The 19,732-nt window shown below is 52.0% G+C and overlaps 2 protein-coding genes across 2 annotated transcripts; one reads left to right on the top strand and one right to left on the bottom strand.

Moving 5' to 3' along the window:
- Positions 1 to 9,795: 9,795 nt before the first annotated feature.
- On the bottom strand, positions 9,796 to 15,580 carry CCDC137 (coiled-coil domain containing 137). The gene is made up of 6 exons (XM_004310752.4): positions 15,415 to 15,580; positions 14,859 to 14,992; positions 13,193 to 13,415; positions 11,627 to 11,709; positions 11,397 to 11,476; positions 9,796 to 11,221 (listed from the first exon to the last, which is right to left on the bottom strand). The coding sequence occupies exons 1-6, from the start codon at positions 15,552 to 15,554 to the stop codon at positions 11,000 to 11,002; spliced, it is 882 nt and encodes a 293-aa protein (XP_004310800.2). The 5' UTR covers positions 15,555 to 15,580; the 3' UTR covers positions 9,796 to 10,999.
- Positions 15,581 to 15,673: 93 nt separating this feature from the next.
- OXLD1 (oxidoreductase like domain containing 1) lies at positions 15,674 to 17,180 on the top strand. Its single transcript, XM_019940718.3, has 2 exons — positions 15,674 to 15,811; positions 16,630 to 17,180. Exons 1-2 carry the CDS (start codon positions 15,752 to 15,754, stop codon positions 17,029 to 17,031), a joined length of 462 nt encoding a protein of 153 aa, XP_019796277.1. The 5' UTR covers positions 15,674 to 15,751; the 3' UTR covers positions 17,032 to 17,180.
- Positions 17,181 to 19,732: the final 2,552 nt, after the last annotated feature.

Consider the following 19,732-nt stretch of genomic DNA (forward strand, 5'->3'; position numbering starts at 1 on the left):
CGCATACCGCAAAGAAAAAAAAAAAAAAAAGTGCTGATACTGCCACCTGGTGTCTGTGTTCCCAGACTAGCTTCGGGGGTGCAAGAGTCCCCCAGGTATCAGGCAGGAGCAAAGCAAAGACCGCCTCCTGCTGGCCCCAGGCCCAGAGCAGGCCTGGAGCACCAGTGCCATCACGTGCAAGTTTTGTATTTTGTATAAAGTATAAAACAATATGTTTAAGATAATTCACTTGCTCACCTGTTAAAAATGAGTAAAAGAAAATAGTTTTAAAATATCAGTAAAATTAGGGGAATTTCCTGGCGGTCCAGCGGTTAGGACTCTGTGCTTTCACTGCAGAGGGCCCAGGTTCAATCTCTGGTCCGGGAAACTTAAGATCCTACAAGACACGTGGCATGGCCAAAAAAAATACATCAGTAAAATTAGATAATTTAATGAATTGTGAATTTCATTCACAAAGTGATAGCTTTTTAATATTTAGGAGTAAACTGTCAAGAAATGTAAAGGACACATACGAAGGAAACCACAAACTAGCAGCAAGGAACAGAAAAGATTTATATACACAGTGGTTCTTAACTGGGGCAGTTTGGCCAGTCTGTAAGTATTTTGGATGGTACAGCTGCAGGGTAGGGACTGTGCTACAGCATCTATATGTATCTATAAATATAGAGAGAGGGAGAAAGAGAGAATGAAATTTATTTTAAGGAACTACCTCGGGACTTCCCTGGTGGTGCAGTGGTTGGGAATCCGCCTGCCAATGCAGGGGACACAGGTTCGAGCCCTGGTCCAGGAAGATCCTGCATTCCGCAGAGCAACTAAGCCCATGTGCCACAATTACTGAGTCTGTGCTCTAGAGCCTGTGAGCCACAACTACTGAAGCCCACACGCTCTAGAGCCCGTGCTCCGCAACAAGAGAAGCCACCACAATGAGAAGCCCGTGCACTGCAACGAAGAGTAGCCCCTGCTTGAAGCAACTAGAGAAGGGCCGCGCACAGCAATGAAGACCCAATGTAACCATAAATAAATAAATAAATAATAAGTTGAAAAAAATTTTAAAAATAAGAAAACATTTTAAAAAAGGAACTAGCTCATGTGATTTTGGAACCTGGCAAGTCCAAAATCTGCAGGATGAGCAGCAGGCTGGTGACCTGGGTTGGTGGTATATTTCCAGTCTGAAGGCCATCTAGGGCAGATTCCTTCTTGCTTTGAGGGGGAGGTCAGTCTTTTCTGTTAAGCTCTTCAACTGATTGGATGAAGCCCACCCACCTGTATTATGGAGGGTAATCTGCCCTACTCATAAGGTCTACTGATGTAAATGTTAATCTCATCTAAAAAACACCTTCACAGAAACATCTAGAATAATGTCTGTCCCATGGTGGACATGAAAGTGAGTTCCTTGGTCTGAAGAAGTGATGGTCTGCTGTCCAAACTGGTGCAATATCTTCTGTTGTGATTCTTTCATAGTATTCTGAGCATTTGCATCTACCACCAGGGCAGCAAAGCACAGTCCAGGGTTGGCGCCTCTTCATGTCAGGACCCCCTGTAGCCCCAGGCTCCTGGCATCAGTCTGACTTGCCCCCTATGCTCAGGGCCTGCCCACCAGGGCACCTGCTGTGCAGCCATCTGTGGTCTTGGTGTCTCACATTGGCAGACGGGACCGTTGTTACTGACATTTTGGGCCTCAGAGGGCGCAAGAGGACTACAGGCACCTCAGAGATACTGTGGGTTCCTGTCCAGACCACCGCAATAAAGCGAATATTGTAATAAAGTGAGCCACACAAACATTTTGGTTCCCCAGTGCATACGTTTGAAATATTGTGAAAATTACCAAAATTTGACACAGAGACATGGAAGTGAGCAAGTGCTGTTGGAAAAATGGCAACCATAAACTTGCTTGACACAGGGTTATCACAAACCTTCAATTTGTAAAAAACACATTATCTATGAAGCGTAATAAAACGAGGTCTGCCTGTATGTCTAGATTCAGCCCATCTCTGCGTTGCTGCAGTGCCCCATGTCCACAGATTTCATGGACCCAGGTGGCTATCTCACGGGAGCATGTGGGGATAGTTTGTCAGTTCCAGTCACCTTCCAAACCCGGAAAGGGGTTCTTCTGATGGACACTAATATGTCCTACTCTAATGTGCCCCTCAAATTCCCACAGTGATTTCCACAGGGCTGTGCCCCGAATGGGCATCCTTTAATAAGCCAGGTTTCCACTGCCCTCCTGCCTGACCATATAGCCAGGCCACTGGCCACTACCCATGAGTAATAACTCAAACATATGGGCTTTTACCACTGCTCAGTTCTTCCATCATTGTTAGAAAAACTGCATGTAATTCAGCCCAAACGAGCTGGTCCATTTTTACCTTTTTCAGTTAGTCTCCATTCTCTGGTCTTTATGTAGCAGCTTTCCAAACGAGATGTTGTCCATTCACTTTGGAACTGCCGTCCACAAACCAAACAGCTCTTTGTTGGTCAGTCGAGAGCTGGTGATAGGGCACTGTCCAAGTGAAGGCAGAATCCAGCACTTCCTCATGCAGTTCCAGAGTCAGTGCTGGGGGCAAAAGAGGCTTCCTGCCTCCTACACCTCCTTGCTTTCCCCAGGCACCTTGGTCTGGTATAAACCATTTCCACTTTCATATTTATATGGAACCCTTCTGAGGACTGCCATCCCCATTAAAGTGCTTCTCTGACATCGTCCTAGACATCATAGCTTTGTAGGAGCTTTAAGATCATCTTATGTCCTTCAGTCATTGGGGTAGCTTCAGTTAATGTCAGATGGCAAGGTGGTAAACCTTGAGAGTGGTAAACCCCCCTCAAGTGGAAGTTCTCCTGTCCAAAGTCCCAGCAGCCGTCGCTGGGGGGTGCTCACAGGCTCTCACCCTCCACACAGGGCCACCGCACAGAGAATCTGTCCCTGACTAGCACCTCAGCTTCTACCCCCACACCTTGTGGGCTCAGCCAACCTTACCGGTTCCCATTTAGCATGTCCTGAAAGGCAGTTACATGCCTTCTGTTTTATAAGACTAGGTGGGGGGAATGTCCCCCAGGCAGGTACAATGTCCGTCCCCATAATACAATCAGGTAAAACAGATGCAACCACTTCACACAACGCCTGTTCAAACATGCCAATTCTACACACCCTTCCCTTACTTCCGTCAACTCTTACATTCCTAACTGTGGCCTCCGGTGTTTCAGTTTTACAACACTGGGTAGGGGAAGTGTCCCCAGCCATCCCTGTAAAATCCCTGTAAATTCAGGTTGGGAGAGACAACTTCTGTACATAATACTTGCCTAAACATTCCAACTCTCATAACCCCACCAACCGTGACACTGTCACATCCTCTCAGTCTGACTGCATCCAAGTCAGGGCTTCACCAGGCTTTTGGTACCAGTCTTTGGGCTCCTGGGTCAAGGAGTCCTGGAAACTTCTCTTCTCCACCCCCTATTTTACCCACTCTTGTGCAGAAGTCCCCAGCGAGGGGTTGAGCCAAGAGACCCAGGCCTTCAATCTTTATCTTGGTTAACTGACCTAACTGTTGACCCAAGTGATTGCTGGTTGGGATTCTCAGTGTAATCTCTGCCTTCCGGCTGTTAAATGTCTCCAAACTGGGGTAAACAGAGCAGACGTGTTTGGGGCCCTTTAATGTTGGGGCTCAACATAGGGTCCCTTTGGTCTGCCCAACCTAGGTATTAAAACCTTTGTTTTAACCCCATCAGTGTCTGTTTTATTCAACCCATTTCTTTTTTTTTTTGGCCACACCACAAGGCTTCCAAGATCTTAGTTCCCTGACCAGGGATCAAACCCGTGCCCTCTGCAGTGGCAGCTCAGAGTGCTAACCACTGGACCACCACGGAATTCTCCATCCCATTTCTTTTCTTTTTTTTTTTTGCGGTACGCGGGCCTCTCACTATTGCGGCCTCTCCTGTTGCGGAGCACAGGCTCCAAACGCGCAGGCTCAGCGGCCACGGCTCATGGGTCCAGCTGCTCCGCTGCATATGGGATCTTCCCGGACCGGGGCACGAACCCGTGTCCCCTGCATCTGCAGGCGGACTCTCAACCACTGCGCCACCAGGGAAGCCCCCCATCCCATTTCTTAATAACCATCTAAAGGGGGGTGGGGGAAGGGTGAGGTTTGGGGTTAGCAGATGCAAACTATTATATATAGGATGGATAAACAAGATTTTACTGTATAAGCACAGGGAACTATATTCAATATCCTGTGATAAACCATAATGGAAAAGAATATGAAAAAAAAGTGTGTGTATATAACAATCACTGTGCTATACAGCAGAAATTAACACAACATTGTAAATCAACTATACTTCAATAAAAATAAATAACCATCTAATGACTGCTATCCTGCTCATCCCTTCCTGATTCCTTTTTTCTGTCTCTTTCAATATTTGCTCTATTCATCTTCTCATAACCCTTTAAAAATTTCCACCTTGTTGGGAAGAGCCCCTTCACTCTGCCCTGGGCCTCTCTCCATTCTCTTGTTAGCTAACATACTGTTCTCTGCAATACCCTTCAGTGCAAGCTGAGATAGCAAATTCCCTAAGGCTTCCCAAATTGTTTTTCGATTTTGCAGTAAGAGGGTGCCCAAGTGAAAGGGGCCCCCTTAATCACAGCATTTACCGTGACCTGGGTAACAGGCATATTCAGCAGCTGAATATCCCAGTCATCATAAAGCCAGTCCCACTGGCTTGCATACAAAGGATACCAGTGGCCTCATCTGGGGTGTTCCACGTGGCATTTACAGGGGGAGTAATATGTTTAGATAAGAGATATACCCATATATTCATATTTCATGTCTACTTACTGAAAATTCTTCTGCGGCCATTCTTCCTCCATTAAAATCAGTCTTCCTGGGTCAAATTTCACAGGCTTAAAAAACTTTAAGAACATCTTATTTCTTCTTTGAGTCTTCATTTTTTAAAGTCAGGAATGAATTTTACTGTTCTGACTGTAATAGGGAAGAACCTTGTATTCTATGACAAGTTTATCACTAAAGGGATGTTGCCTATTAGCTTAAATTACACATAATGGCCCATCTCTGGGAACCCTGCCTCCCAGGTAATGAGCATGAAGCTAAAATTCTTTTTTTTTTTTTTTTTTTTTTTGCGGTACGTGGGCCTCTCACTGTTGTGGCCTCTCCCGTTGCAGAGCACAGGCTCCAGACGTGCAGGCTTAGCGGCCATGGCTCACGGGCCCACCCACTCCGCGGCATGTGGGATCTTCCCGGACCAAGGCACGAACCCGTGTCCCCTGCATCGGCAGGCGGACTCTCAACCACTGCGCCACCAGGGAAGCCCGAAGCTAAAATTCTTTTAGCTCACAGGAAACATCCTGACCAGGTGCACCTGTGAAAGGGTGCAGGAGGAAAGCAACACTCCTGTCCAGAGTCTGGCTGGAACCAGGACTTTTACCCCCTTTCCTTTCAGTATAAAAGAAGCCTGAATTCTAACTTGGGAAGATGGTTCTTTGGGATGCTAGTCCACCACCTTCTCAGTCTGCTGGCTTTCTGAAAAAAGTTGCTATTCCTTGTCCCAACACCTCGTCTCTCAATTGGCCTGTCATGTGGCGAGCAGTATGAGCTAGAACTTGGTAGCATGACCAGTTTTTCTGTTGATTAGTTTTACCAATCCCATTTTTCTCAGGCAAGTTTTTGCACTTTCAGGACTCCCACAGGACACGATTCTCCTGGTGGCCTGGGGTCCTCTTCCCATTGTGCGGTTGGCTGTGTTGTCCGTGGCAGCACCACGCCTCCCTCTACTGGGTAAATGCTGACAGCGTGTAATGATGTCAAACACGTGAGAAGTTGCGGACAGTTTTCCCCACTAGGGAGACTTGTTTAGCCGAGTGCCCGATGGGGTCGCAACCCTGCAGGACGGTCCTTCTGGAGCCTCAACTCAATTCTGACACAACCCACCCCGAGATACAGATTCCACAGGTTAAGAGCTCAGTCTTACAAAACTGTAAAACTGCCCCCCACCTCCTTCAAAGGCCAATCACAAGCTTGAGTTGTTACCTCTGTTTTTGACCGACCAGCTATAAATCAGAGGTTCCCAGGACCTCTCCTCAGGTTCAATTAATTTGCTAGAGCGACTCACAGACTCAGAGACACAGTTTACTTACTAGATCACCAGTTTGTTATAAAAGAAAATGACTCAGCCAGATGGAAGATGCATAGCGCAAGGTATGGGGAAAGGGCAGAGCTCTCATGCCCTTTCCAGTGCACCACTCTCCCCATATCTCCATATGTTCACCAACCTGGAAGCTCTCTAAACCCTGTCCTTTGGGTTTTATAATTGATTGAATCATTAATTCAACTTCTAGGCCCTCTCCCCTCCCCCGAGGTTGGGTAGTAGGGGGTAATTGGAACTGAAAGGTTCTAACCCTCTAATCACAAGGTTGCTTCTCCTGGCAGCCAGCCCCCATCATTTGGTGAGCTCCAAAAGCCAATTCATTCACCTCACAAGAGACACCTTTGTTGCTCTAGTAAGAAAATTCCAAGGGTTTTAAGAGCTCTGTGCCAGAAATGGAGATGAAGACCACATCTACATTTATACATAAAGCACACTATCACACATCGATTCCAAATTATTTTTCAGTATTCTCCCTATGGATGTCGAATCCACTGGGGTAGCCTTCAACTCTGTGTTCATTAATGGGCTAAACCAGGACTTTCTTGGTTAAGAGAATTACAATAGAATGGGAAACTATGTCCTCTCCAGACTTAATTTGGCAAACCTGCACCCTAGATGATTCTACTAAGAAAAAAACCATTAAAATCCTTAATATCCAACTTCAGCAGATGGAGTTCCCTAAGCAAAGTCCTCTCAGCCTCCATCATTACTGTAAGAAGCCAGGATATTGGAAGAAAGACTTCTAGAAACCAAAACGCTCCAGGCATCTTCAGTCAACTCATCTTTCCAATGTCCTCCCACTTCCCAGTGATGGGACTCCAAGGAATCTGGAGCTTTTCCAAGCCTCCCTCTTACTCAGCTCAGAGAAACAACTCTCCAGACTGGGAATGAATTTCTATACTGGAGCTACACTCTCAGTGCTCAAGCCCATTACTACTGAACAGCCCGTGCCTCGGAGCACAATTCCAATAGTGGAGTTTCCAATAAACCTTAGCAAGTCATGAAAAAAGACAGGAATCCACAGGACTTAGTGCTCTTCCAACAGGAGTGAACACATCATGCCCTTACACCAGACTGGTGGTAATAAAGTGAGGGGGCTGGTTGATATTGCTGTTTAAAGTGTTGCACATTGTGAATTTTAATACCAGTGTGCAGGCTTCAATGTTGCTTTTCCAAGTAATGAATTCTCAGCTGACGATATCAAACTTTTAAAAAAATTTTTTAATGTTTTATTTTTGGCTGCATTTGGTCTTCATTGCTGCACGCGGGCTTTCTCTGGTTGCGGCGAGCAGGGGCTACTCTTCGTTGTGGTGCAAGGGCTTCTCACTGCAGTGGCTTCTCTTGTTGCGGAGCACAGGCTCTATCTAGGCTTGCGGGCTTCAGTAGTTGCAGCATGCAGGTTCAGTAGTTGTGGCTCATAGGCTCTAGAGTGCAGGCTCAGTAGTAATGGTGCACGGGCTTAGTTGCTCCGCGGCATGTGGGATCTTCCCGGACCAGGGCTCAAACCCGTGTCCCCTGCATTGGCAGGCGGATTCTTAACCACTGCGCCACCAGGGAAGCCCGATGATATCAAATATCATGCAGCATTTTGTGGGAAGCTGTTGGATCCAGGGTTGGTGTCACATTCCCAAAATAAAATCCAGAAAAACTGTCCACAATGCTCCCTCCCAGGAGCTCCAAATTGCCTGATGGACCATTCGACGTTTGCCAAGTGGGTTTCACAGAGCTGCCCACCATCTCATGGGTATAAATAATTCCTGGTAATGATGTGCATGTTTCCTCAGTGGACCGAAGCTTTTCCACGTAGACAAGCCACTGCTGCTCTGTGGCTAAGATCCCATGGGAGAGGAACGCTTCTTGAACTTCATAGTGATTGGGGATCCCACGTTATTTGGTCAAGTGCTACGAGTCTGTGCCATTTGGCCAGTTCTCATCAAAACCCCCTTGGGTCGGAGTAAGCGCCAATGAGAACGTGATCGGAAATCTCCCCCTAATATCAGGAGAGCTGGCTGATTCTGCAGCCCAACAATTATCACTTGACTCACTGGCTAAAATACTTTTAGACAACCACATAGCCTTCGATTTCCTACTTGCTGAACAAGGAGGCATTTGTACGATTGCAAATACTACCTGGATAAACACTTTTGGAGAAGTAGAAACTCAATTACACAAAATGAGGACACAAGCCCAAATTTCACCTGACTCCCTCTGGTCCTTTGATTTGTTCAGCTGGCTACCTTCAGGTCTAGGGTCATGGTTTAGAACCGTCATACAAACTAAATGTCATACTATTTTTCATTCTGCTTTGCATATTTTTTATGGTTTTGTTTTGTTTTGGCCACACCTCGTGGCTTGTGGGGTCTTAGTTCCCCAACCAGGGATTGAACCTGGGCCTTTGGCAGTGAAAGCACAGAGCCCTAACCACTGGACAGCCAGGGAATTCCCCATTTTTAAACTTTGTACATGTTGCCTGTCAACCCCCTGTAGAAATGACACAATGAATAGTATGATGTTGGCTCAATGCCTTGAGATGACTGCCCATGCCTGTACCTTCATAAGACAAGATTTTAAGAGGGAAAATGGCTGAGAGTTCCTCCTTCTTTGTTACTCAAATGTGGGCTCACTTGGTTTCAATCACTATGCCCTTTTCCTCTGATGTGAGACATGACGTCCAGGAAAGGTCCTGGTGCTGAGGGACAAAACACAATTCCACTAAAACTGATCAGTGATGCTCTCAAGGAAAGATCTTCATCTAAAGGGGGGAATGTGGAAATGAGCAAAGGAAAGCTCAATCAGAATGGGGTAGGGAAGCTATGATGGGAGGGCTCTCAAGCATGCATCTCTCACCACAGCTCACAGACCCAGCAGGAAGGAAGGTCTCCATCTGGCCCAGCGACAAGCTACCCACTGATTGCAGCCAATGGAAAACCACCAGGGCCCTCCTAATTTCCTCCTAAAACCTAATAAAAGCTGACCTTCCGTTTGTCTCCTCCAACTTGCCAGTTTGCTTGTCCTAAACTGAAATTCTTCTGATTCCAAATAAACTCATTTTGGCTAAAGACCTTATGCCGTTCTTAAGGTCAACACCTTTAACCCGGGCCGAGTGTCTTGATGGCTGATCCTACCTGGGTTCTGTCTCTAGGGATGACCCGAGTGTGGGCTCCATTTCTGAGGGGTGATACCCAGCTTGTGGGTCCATCTCTGAGGGGTGACCCCTGGCCTAGTCACCATCTCTGATGGTAAAGCCAGCCTGAGCTAAGTTGATCCGTTTTAGGGGCACTCTGACAAGGGCCTGAGGGAATGTAATTTTCACATTTCATGTGACCAAAGGCAAACGTCCCTCACCACGACCTGTTTCCTCATTGCCACATTCATAACTGTACTTGCACTGTATCCAAGAAACACTGGTGTTTCTCAGCGACCCCACCTCACCCCTTGCTCTTGCTGCCCTGTCTGTGTCGGGACCCTATTGTCAGAAGGATGCCAACATTGAACCAGAGATGTGCTGCCTGCCCCAACTGCCATGTGATGGGGGCAAATCCTGGCTACTGCATAGCAACCAGCGCCTGGTCATCCCACGCGGGGGCCGGGGCCACCCGCCACGCAGAAACACACCCCTGAAAGAGTGACAGCCCTGATTCCAGGTAGAGCTTCCACAACTTAAATTTTTTAATTCAAAAATAAACTTTGCAATGGGAGAGGCCACAACAGTGAGAGGCCCGCGTACCGCAAAAAACACAAAACAAAAAAATAAACTTCATTACATAAAATGCAACCTTGGGGAAGAGCAAAACAGATTCCACAGAACTCCACGCTCATTCTCTAGGATTGTCAGTACTGAGGCCTGGCGCTGACTGAGCTGTCCAGGCCATCTTTGCTGGCTAGAGAAGCCCAAGCCGGAGAGAGTGAGGGAGCCCGGCAGCTGTCCTTCTCCAACGGGGCTATGAGTGGCCTGCCCCTGTCCTTCCATGTTCAATTGCTAACAGTCTGTAAGCCCCATCCCCATTCTCTCATTTGTATCCCACATCTGAGCAGGATGATAAACCCAGGTGCTCCCTCCTTTGGCACCTGTGGGAGATTCAAACCTCGCCGGGCCCTGCCCTTGGCAGGAACTCACACGGCCCCTCTGACCACAAGAAAGTCCTGGGCTGGGCTCCTGTCCTTGCTGTCAAGCCACTCTAGACCTGCTGGAGAGCCCTGCCCTGTCCTCCCCAGAGACCTCGATGACATAAGGACCCAGCCTCCCCAAACCTCGATGTGGGTGGCTCAGTCTCCACACCCAAACATGAGCTGGGGTGGCTCCACCTGCCCTGCGAGGACTGTGACAGCAGTGCCGTGAGCTGGTCTAGGTGGCCTAGATGCTGACCCCCGCCCTTTCCCCACACCAACCTGCTGCCTGGCTCTCGCTCTAGCTGTACTGCTCTGTCGAATCCAGCAGAGCCTCGCTTATGGATTTAGTTAACCGAAACCGGCAGTGTCTACAACTAACTGGTATCTAGGGACAGGATTATGGGATTGGCCCTCTGTAAAGTGGCCCTAGGTTGTGTCTCAGCCTGGACCTCTGTTTCAGAACAAAGCTATATGTGACGCTAGGCTCAAGGGAATGATGCTGGCTGCATCTCACCCAGGCACTGGCCCCATCTCCGGGGGCTCAGGAGACAGACGACGCCCTGTGTGAGACATGGGGCCGGCGGGTGGTCACTCACGAAACAGCAGTCTTTAGGGAGAAAAAACAGGAGCCCTCTCCCCCACTTGAGTCCCAGGATGTGTGCCAGGGAGAGGACTCTTGACTGCAGGCCATCTGCCCATCTACCCCCAACCCAGGTGCAGCGTCTCTGGTCCCTCACCATCACAGCTGCGTCTTTGGTTTCTTCCCAGAACGGAGGTGGGGTGGCCGTGGTGACTGAGCCCCCTGCCGCTGCTGCTGCAGTTTCTTTAGCGCCCTGTAGGCGTTCACAGCCCGCTCTCTCTCCTCCGCCACGATCCGCTGTCTGGCCAGAGAGGGGGTCAGAGGCTGGGACACACCGCCAGGGCTTAAAAGCATCTTCAGCATCAGCGATTTCTTGCCAGGCTGAGGAAGAGAGAGAGGGAGGTTGAGGCACAGATTCAGGAAGGAGGGGAGGTAACAAAGAGCCTAGGCCAGCCCAATAGCTTAAGCCCAGTGAGAACATGGTGCTCTCCACCTGTGTGCCCTGAACCAGGCAGCACCAAGGGGCAAAAAGGGCAACTCCCCCACCCCTGCTTACCTGGTCCCTACTTGTGCTCATCCTGGGCTTGGCAGTCAGCTCTGGGGGCTGCAGGGCAACCTCACCAAACTTCACCGTGTCTGGAGGGGCAGAGAAGAACAACTGAGGCCTGCTGCCCACACAACCACTGCAGCCCTGGAACCCGGAGCCACTGTCCACCCACCCACCGACCCTGGGGAGACAAAGCTGCCCCGAACCAGGGCTGACACAATTGCTTTGTGAAGAGCTACCTCGGAGTAGCTCCTGCTCCAGCCTTTCTGCTGCCTTTTCCTCCCTCCTCTGCTGGACCTTAACCAGCCGTCGCTTCTGGAACCTGGGAAGAGAGCACAGTGCTGTTCACTTTCCTAAACTCTCAATTCACTGGACTCAGGAAGAGGCAGAGGTCACCCCTGCCCACGAGGGATGCATCAGGAAAGACCCCAGGTGGCTGCCTCTGAACCCCAGGACCCACAGAGAGCGCTCCGAACCTAGGAGGCCCCGCCAAAGTTCCAAGTCAGGGGTCCTCAGCGGCTGCGGCTGTACCTCTACAGCCCATCGGACAATGTCTGGAGATGTTCTGTGTTGTCACAACGTCGGGGGGAGAGGGGTGCTCCTGGCACCTCATGGGTGGAGGTCAGGAATGCTGCTCAATGCCCTACAGTGCACGGAATGGCCCCCACCCCAGAGAATCAGCTGTCCCAAGTGTCAACTGTGCTGCTGTGTGTAAACGGCCCCGCACAGCAACATGTGTGACATGGTCCCTTATTGTTACTAGAATCAACGTTCAATGAGTTTTAGAGATCACTGTGGCTTTAGGTGGTACCTGGGATATGTTTTGTGTGATGTAATTTTCACTGGCTAACGTAAGTACATGTATGGTAAGAATCTGGACGTAAGGAAACTCTACAAAGCTGAAAATGATCTAACTTTCACAGCTTTTAAAAGAATTTCTTCCTCTTTTTTTTTTTTTTTAATTTAGGCCACACCGCATGGCATGCGGGATCTTAGTTCCCCAACCAGGGATCGAATCCACGCCCCCTGAAGCGGAAACTTGGAGTCTTAGCCCCTGGACCACCAAGGAAGTGCCCAGTTTTAGAGAAATTTCTGATGAAAGCCTGGCTTGATTCAAGACAAAAGTTGCAGTAAAGGCAGAAACACATCTCAAAAAGCATTTGTTTGCTGAAACTACTGCCCCAGCTCCCACCCACAGGCTCAGGGAGGTGGCACACAGCTTGCATCCCAGACTTCTCCAGGGCTGAGGGTAGGGATGGGCAGGGGAGCCACAGCTGGCGGTGGGCTTCCTCCTGGTGCCAATTTCACCACTTTACCCACCAGGAAGCTGAGTCTGAGAGGTCACAGAACTTGTACAAATGACATAGCTACAGACTCTCAAATCTCTTCTGGGCTGGAAAGGTGAACCCTGGAAACCAGTTTCCGTGGGGTAGGCACAGTCCCCTGACGGCCTGCGGGCCCTCCTGGGAGGACACTGAGCCTCACTGTTTTTCTACTTCCCTGAAACAACTGGCCTGGGGTAGACAGCTGGCCCTCAACCTCCCTTGGCTCTTGGACACCTTGATGCTTTCCAGAGAGAGGCACAGACAGAGATAGGCCTTCGGAGCTCTGTGGGTTCAGAGCCTCCCAGAAACGCTGAGGTTAAGTGGCTGCAGTACAGAGAAAAACACCCACTGACTCCAGGTCCTGCTCGGCCTGAATCATGGGGTAGGTGGGGTGCCCCCTGGCAACAAGATGCTGTCAATACAGAAGAAATCGGTGGCACCCCACAGCCCTGCCTCCCAGCCCCTGCAGCCCCCACTCACGCTTTCTTCCTCTCCGACTTCCCCTTCTTGGGAGCCGCCTGCACCTCAGGCTGCCGGCTGGCCTGGTTCTTGCTGAGGAACAGCACATGCTGCGCCTCCTGCGCCATGCGTTGCACATAGGCCCTGTCGGACTCCCACTTCTTCTGCTCGAACTTGGGTACAGCGATGTCCGGCTCCACTCCCTTTGCTTCCTTCTCCAATGTCTTACTGAAGGCCACCTGGGCTGAGGACAAAGGGAGACCTCAGAGGGGAAAGTCGTGAAGCGAAGGCAGGAGGGAGCAGGTGGTGCTGGGCTGGCCGCCCATGTTTATCTCCCCTCCCCAGGCCACGGGACGGGAAGACCACGTTCACGTGGGAGCTAAAAAGGATCTAAGATGCCAGCTGGGGGGAACCTGGGGTGGGACCCCTACAGCCCACTGGTACATGTCAAAGATGTCCTCTGCAGCTCGGTTGAAAAAGGAAACAGGAAACAACCTAAGTATCCGTCACTAGCTGACTGGCTGAGCGAATCCCCCTACGTTCATCCAGAGACGTCACTGCACAGCTGCTAGGAGCTCAGTAGAGCTACGATAAGGACGTGGAAAGACCTACAAAATCCACTGGTAGCGAAAACCCAGGACACCAAACAATATAGAGAATGAAGGTATAGCTTTTACCTCATAAATATGTGAAAATATGCATATTTCCCCTGGGAGGGTAAACAAGACAGACAGCAGTTTCTTTTAGGGGGAGGGAGCAGGATTGAAAGACAGGGAAGGAGGCCACGCCTCACCTCATATCTTTCAGTACTGTTTAATTTCACCACGTGTGTAACTTTATGTCTTTTAAATAACTTAAACCCCAAAAAGAGCTGATTCAATAGAGCATGGTTCAGAATGTGCCATCTTCCATCTGGGCCAGCGCCCTCCTCTACCCCTCCCCCTCCTCAACTCTTTATTTCACTATCGCTTTGGTAGCCATCTAGCCCCCAATGAAAAGCCTAAGGTTGACAAAGAAATTACAAAACAGCATTGCTGAAAAATCAGTCCCATGTTTGGGAAAACAAATACCTGTACGTGTACACAAAACACAAACACGCTGGACCCCATTCCCCAACATCTGGAGTGTTATCTCTGGCAGAGGCTGACAGCTGGGCACCCTACCTGGCCTTGGGGGAAGGGTGGGAGGGATGAGTTTCTCAGGGGGTCTGATCAACTCCCTCCATAACCTCTAGAAACCATACACTTCTCTCCACCATGATTTCTGCACTCAGGTCCAAGGAACCATCATCACTTCTTACTTGCAAGAGCCTTGCTGGCCTGCAGTGTCCTCTCGCCCCCTCGACTGTTACACAGTGACCTTTCCTTCAAGTAAATCTGAACTGACTGTCCCCTCTGATGGATCTCCACTACTCCTGGGAGGGGAAAATCAACGCTTCCACCTTGGCCCAGGAGGCCCCAGGGGCTCCTTTTGGAGCCTCACCTGAAACCACACCGCCACCTGCTGCCAGCCACCACTCTGGCCCTGGTGACACCAGCCTTTGGTCAGTCCTCCACATGCTCCTGCACCGCCTGACTGCTGGGGTGTGGCAGATTTCTTCTGCCTGAAACGCCACTGAATACTTGTGCAATTAAGTAGATTCAAACACGCAAGGCTTTATGGCCACCCAGCATGGGCCTGCAGTTACCCTCTTTCTTCCTCTTCTTGTTACTGATGGGGTTTTTCATCTCCTGGCGGCTCCTCATGATCTCTCGGAGCCGGAAAGGGATTTCCTGTTCATCTTGGTTCTTAGGCTGGCAATTCACTTTCTTCTTTTCTTTTCTGGGAAGGAGAACACGGGGGTGAGACACGTCTCCAATCGAGCATAAGCAGAATCAGAGAAACCGAAGCTGAGCCTGGAGAAAGAAACTTCGCAGGCCATCCTGGCCGCTGTAGTGCGTGCCGGTCAAGGGAACACGGCCTCATCCTCGCCCGCCCGGAGGCTGTCCCTGGACCGGTTTCTCACAGGACGCTGGGTGGGGGGCGCTCCGAGAGCCCCAGGGAGGCCCGTCACTCCCTGACCTCGTCCAGGATAGCAAAGACGGCGCCCCGGAAGGTGACAAGTGCCACACCGGAGACTCCCTCACGCCTCCGCCCACCCGGCTGACCCTCCGGGCCGTCCACCGCACGGACCACACAGCGCGCTGGGCCCGGTGCGGGGAGGGGTGCCGGGGAGTCTTCAGGACGATGAGACCGGCACCCACCTGCGCGGCCCCGGCCGTGGCGCCGAGCGCTGCTTCCCCGGCTCCTGCTGCCTCCGGCCCTGCGGTCGCCCTGGGCTCCCTAGCCCAGCCGTCCCCGCCGTCCTCGCCGGCGCCGCACCTCGGCGCCGGGTTCCCGCCATCTACACGCCCTGCGCTCAAAAGAGAAACCACTTCCGCACTCCCGCACGGTCCGGCCCCATGCCCACCATTTCCGCTTCCTGCGCTCACTGGGGCTGTGCAGCTCGCTGACGGGCCGGGATTGGCCAGAGCGGCCGCCATTCACAGCTCGGGCGGGGCCGACTGGGGGGCGCCTGCGCCGTGGGCCAGGCAGTGGGCGATGCTGCTGTGGAGTGTGGCTCGGGGAGGCTTGGCCGTGTCAGTCGCTGCCCGCGGCCTGGCAAGTACCGGCGAGGAGGGGGACGGGGTGCATTCGGGAGGCCGGGCGCCGCCGGGGCCGAGAAGCCCCGCTCTCCCGGCAGCCGGGCAGAGCCCAGGGTAGCGCCGGCGGGTTCTGAGCTCGTTCCCTCGTCCAGTACCTGTTGAACACCTGCTTTGTGCGAAGCCTTTGGGGAAACCTCAGTGTACAAGGAGTTGGCGCCCCTCGCAAGAGGAGTTAGAGAAATAAGTAAAGTTTGCGCCTGTGTTCAGTGCCCTGGAGACAGAGCAGGGAAGGGGACCCGGGGGCCGGGGTGGGGGCTGGAGGTGGGGAGAGGGCTGCCCACTGGCCTTTGGGAATGACTTGGGCTTCTCGTGTGACAGAGAGAAACAGGGATGAAGGGGTGATGCGATTAGTCAGAATGCTCACGGGGGAGGGACGTGGCAGTACTGGTTGGAGAGGGAGAGGTGGCTGTGTGGGCTGGAGCTCACAGCCTTCTGCCCTCGCCATACTCCTGTCCACCGGGCAGAGGCATCTTAGCTGGAGGTGCAGTCTCAACCCCCACCATCTGCTGGAGGGCACGCATAGTGCGAGGCCTTGAACCCAGCATTTCTCATGAACCTGTGGCTCATCCTCGTACCAAGCGTTACATCCATTTTACAAATGGGAAACTGAGTCTATAGGTGAAGTAACTTGTCTAAGGTTACGCAGGAAGTGAGGAAACTGAGAAAGACGTGGAGCCCCCTGCCAGTGACAGGAGTCCGAAATTTCCCCAGAGCTGGAGGCAGGCAGAGCCTTACCAGCTTTCTGGAGACTCATGTGCTTATCTGAATCCTTAGGGGCCACTATCCAGCTGGGACTGGGGCCAAAGGCTTCCTGGAGGTGGCAGCATTCTTCACAGGATCCGAGTCCGTGAAGGCCACAGAGAGTTCAGGAAGGACCATGTGGAGGGGGGCTCCCAAGCAGGTGCAGCGGGCACTGGGCAGCCCGAGTCCTCCCTGCCTGGTGGGGGCCCCTCAGAACCCCTGTACCCGCCACCCCCTGAGCTCCAGCCCCCCACCAACTGCTGCATGAGCGGCTGCCCCAACTGCGTGTGGGTGGAATATGCAGACGCACTGCTGCAGCACTACCAGGACGGCGGGGAGCGGGCCCTGGCCGCCCTGGAGGAGCACGTGGCTGATGAGAACCTCAAGGCCTTCCTCCGGATGGAGATCCAGCTCCGTATGAGGAGTGGAAGCTGAGCCGCCTGGCCAGACAGCCTCACCCCGACAGACTCCTCCTCAGGATGCAGCACAGCCTCCTTTATCCACGGCCCCTTTGTGCAGCTGGTGTCGACGGGATTGTTTATTGACTTTGCCTGAGAATAAATAAGCTCTGTGTGGTGGTTAGACAGGAGGCTTTTGTGTTGTCATCCATAGGCGTGTATTACCTCAAGGAAAGCACGTGCAGATGTCATTGTATGTCCACTGGGCACCTACAGCCTTCACCAACCTGTGAGGTTGGCTAAACCTGTTTCCTTGACTATTCAAGTGACAGTGACCCCAGGGGCCCCCTTCTATGTCCCAGCATCCCAGAAGTCCCAGAGGTCAGCTCTGGTTACTCTCAGTGGTGCAGCAGAGGGAGGACCATCCGGTCCTGAGAGGTTGCTGTTAGCAAAGCTCTGGCAGGCACAAATGCCCGCAGATGGCCTGGAATGTGCCCCTTCATCCAGCTGCAGGCTTTCAAGCTCTGATACCAGTGGCCTGGACAGACAGGGTTAAATGAATTTATGCCTGTTTTATCTTCTCTCATTTAAGGGAAAAGCTTGGGTTGTTATAAGGCTTCACAAAGAATTTGAGCTGATAAGCAGGCCTTCCCAGGTAGGGGCCTTCAATGTAAAGCCAGAGTTTCCCACAGAGACAGATCTGTGGACAAGAGAATGAAACCACACAGCCACAAAACGTGCTGCCATGCCAATGCCTGGGGATACACCCGGTAGTGCGGGCTGTCTTGGCCAGCTAGTGATGTCATCCAGAAGCAGTTTTGGTTGGTTCAGAGAAACATGATTATAGCAATACATGTTTGTTACACTTTATGTCAGAGAGCATCTACTCCAACCCTGTCCTACAGATTTGAAAATGGCCCAGGAAGAGAAAGGTTTCCCTAGAGACAAAAGCACAGCAGAGCCTAGTGGGCTTGGGGCCCCCGAAGGGGTCTACAACATGGAGGTGGATTACCTCAGAGATGTAGGAAGAGGTTTACTGTATTTTTCTCAAAAACACATATTTGTGAAAGATTTTCTATGTGTGTATGACACCAGGGCAGATCTTTGAAGTCCCAGGAGGAGGGAACTAGGGGAAGGGGAGAGATGTACAATAGAAAATGCACCACATGGCATGAGCAGTAGGTGCAAAGGCCCTGGGGTGGAAGAGGCTCCTTGGAGCACAGAGAGCAAGAGGAAGGGATGAGAGGTGAGGCCAAAGAAGTGGATCGGGACAGGCTATGCAGGGTTTTGGGGGCCACAAAGGCAGGTTCCTCAGCAGTCAGGATAGTAAGGGTGGGGAGGCCTAAGACAGCAGCCAGTGCCGTCTCATCCTTCCTTCAAAAATGAGCAGCTTCGGGCTTCCCTGGTGGCGCAGTGGTTGAGAGTCTGCCTGCCGATGCAGGGGACACGGGTTCATGCCCCGGACCAGGAAGATCCCACATGCCGCGGAGCAGCTAGGCCCATGAGCCATGGCCGCTGAGCATGCGCGTCCGGAGCCTGTGCTCCACAACGGGAGAGGCCACAGCGGTGAGAGGCCCACGTACCGAAAAAAAAAAAAAAAAAAAAAGAGCAGCTTCAGGAGAGTCGGGCTGTTCACGGTCACACGTCCCGTTCCTGCCCTGACCCTGCCCCCTGCTCGTCCTTCCTTCAGGCCCTTGACCGCACCTGAGCCCCTTCCCCCATCTCAGGGAGTCCTCGGTGCTGCTACCCACCCCACAATCTCATTAGTGTGGTGTCAAGGCACAGTCCTAATCAGATTACCCAGCTGCAGGATAAATGCCCAGCCAGCACCCTGCCTAAGGGAGGCCTGCCACTCACACCCATGGTCCCCTGAGACCTGCCCCGGTACTTGGTGAGTAATGACCTTCCCAGGTTGCTTTTCCTGGTGGCCACTTACCCAAGGGCGTTAGTGGGTATCTGCCCAGAGGGTGAGGAGTGGGCGGGATTTTCACCACCATCCTGAGGTCTGGGTCTGGGGGAGGCCACCTACTGCCCTGTTCAGAGAGGACACCCAGCCCATCACCTCCTCTGTTCCTCGTGCCAAATAGTGGTGCAGGCTGTCCCCCAGGCTAGCAGTGGTCTCGGAGCCTCAGGCCACACACAGTCAGCCAACCTGAGTGGGCACCAGCCACAGGCCAGGCTACGGCCGGGGCAGCTTGGGCAGCGGTTTCCATGGGAACAGCATCTGATAGTTGGCTCTCTATCAGGGCTCAGAGCTGCCCACGCCAGGCCTGTGGCCTGGGACTAGAGAAGGGGTCCAGCTGGGCCTACACTACCTAGGCTGTGAGGAGTGGGTGTTGTGGGGTTTGAGCAGCCGGGGCCACCAGACCTGCTGCTGTCCAACTTGGACCCCGTGTAGATCCAGCTCCTGTCCCCTGGTTCCTCTCAGGCTGCTGCTGGTCCCGGCACAGAGACCGAACCTTAGGGAAGGAAGGTCCACAGTGGGGTCCACCGAATCCCAGGTGCCCCGGCACCTACAACCAGGCCTTCCTCGCTGGTAGAACCACCTGTTCTTGCCTCCCGGTTGATCTCAGCCCCTAATACTCTAACAGGCAGCTAGCGGTGGCCCCAGGCTGGAGTCAGGCATTGCAGCCCACAAGTGGGGAGGGGGGCAAGAAACAGGACCCAAGAAGTGGTGCCTGAGCACCGGCTCAGTGCCAGGGCAGTGGCTCCTCTCTGCATCATGTACTTAGCCCCAG

The sequence above is a fragment of the Tursiops truncatus genome, chromosome 20, assembly GCF_011762595.2.
Source record: "Tursiops truncatus isolate mTurTru1 chromosome 20, mTurTru1.mat.Y, whole genome shotgun sequence".
NCBI classification, from domain to species: domain Eukaryota; kingdom Metazoa; phylum Chordata; class Mammalia; order Artiodactyla; family Delphinidae; genus Tursiops; species Tursiops truncatus.

Bases quoted from the DNA above. Each gene is read 5' to 3' on its own strand.
- CCDC137 (XM_004310752.4), bottom strand. From the start codon at position 15,554: ATGGCGGGAACCCGGCGCCGAGGTGCGGCGCCGGCGAGGACGGCGGGG. The intron at 13,416-14,858 runs GTAACTGCAGGC...CTTTGTCCTCAG, and splicing joins CAAGAAGAGGAAGAAAGAGG to CCCAGGTGGCCTTCAGTAAG. The intron at 11,222-11,396 runs GTAAGCAGGGGT...TCTCTTCCTCAG, and splicing joins TGAGCACAAGTAGGGACCAG to CCTGGCAAGAAATCGCTGAT.
- OXLD1 (XM_019940718.3), top strand. From the start codon at position 15,752: ATGCTGCTGTGGAGTGTGGCTCGGGGAGGCTTGGCCGTGTCAGTCGCT. The intron at 15,812-16,629 runs GCAAGTACCGGC...CTGAATCCTTAG, and splicing joins CAGTCGCTGCCCGCGGCCTG to GGGCCACTATCCAGCTGGGA.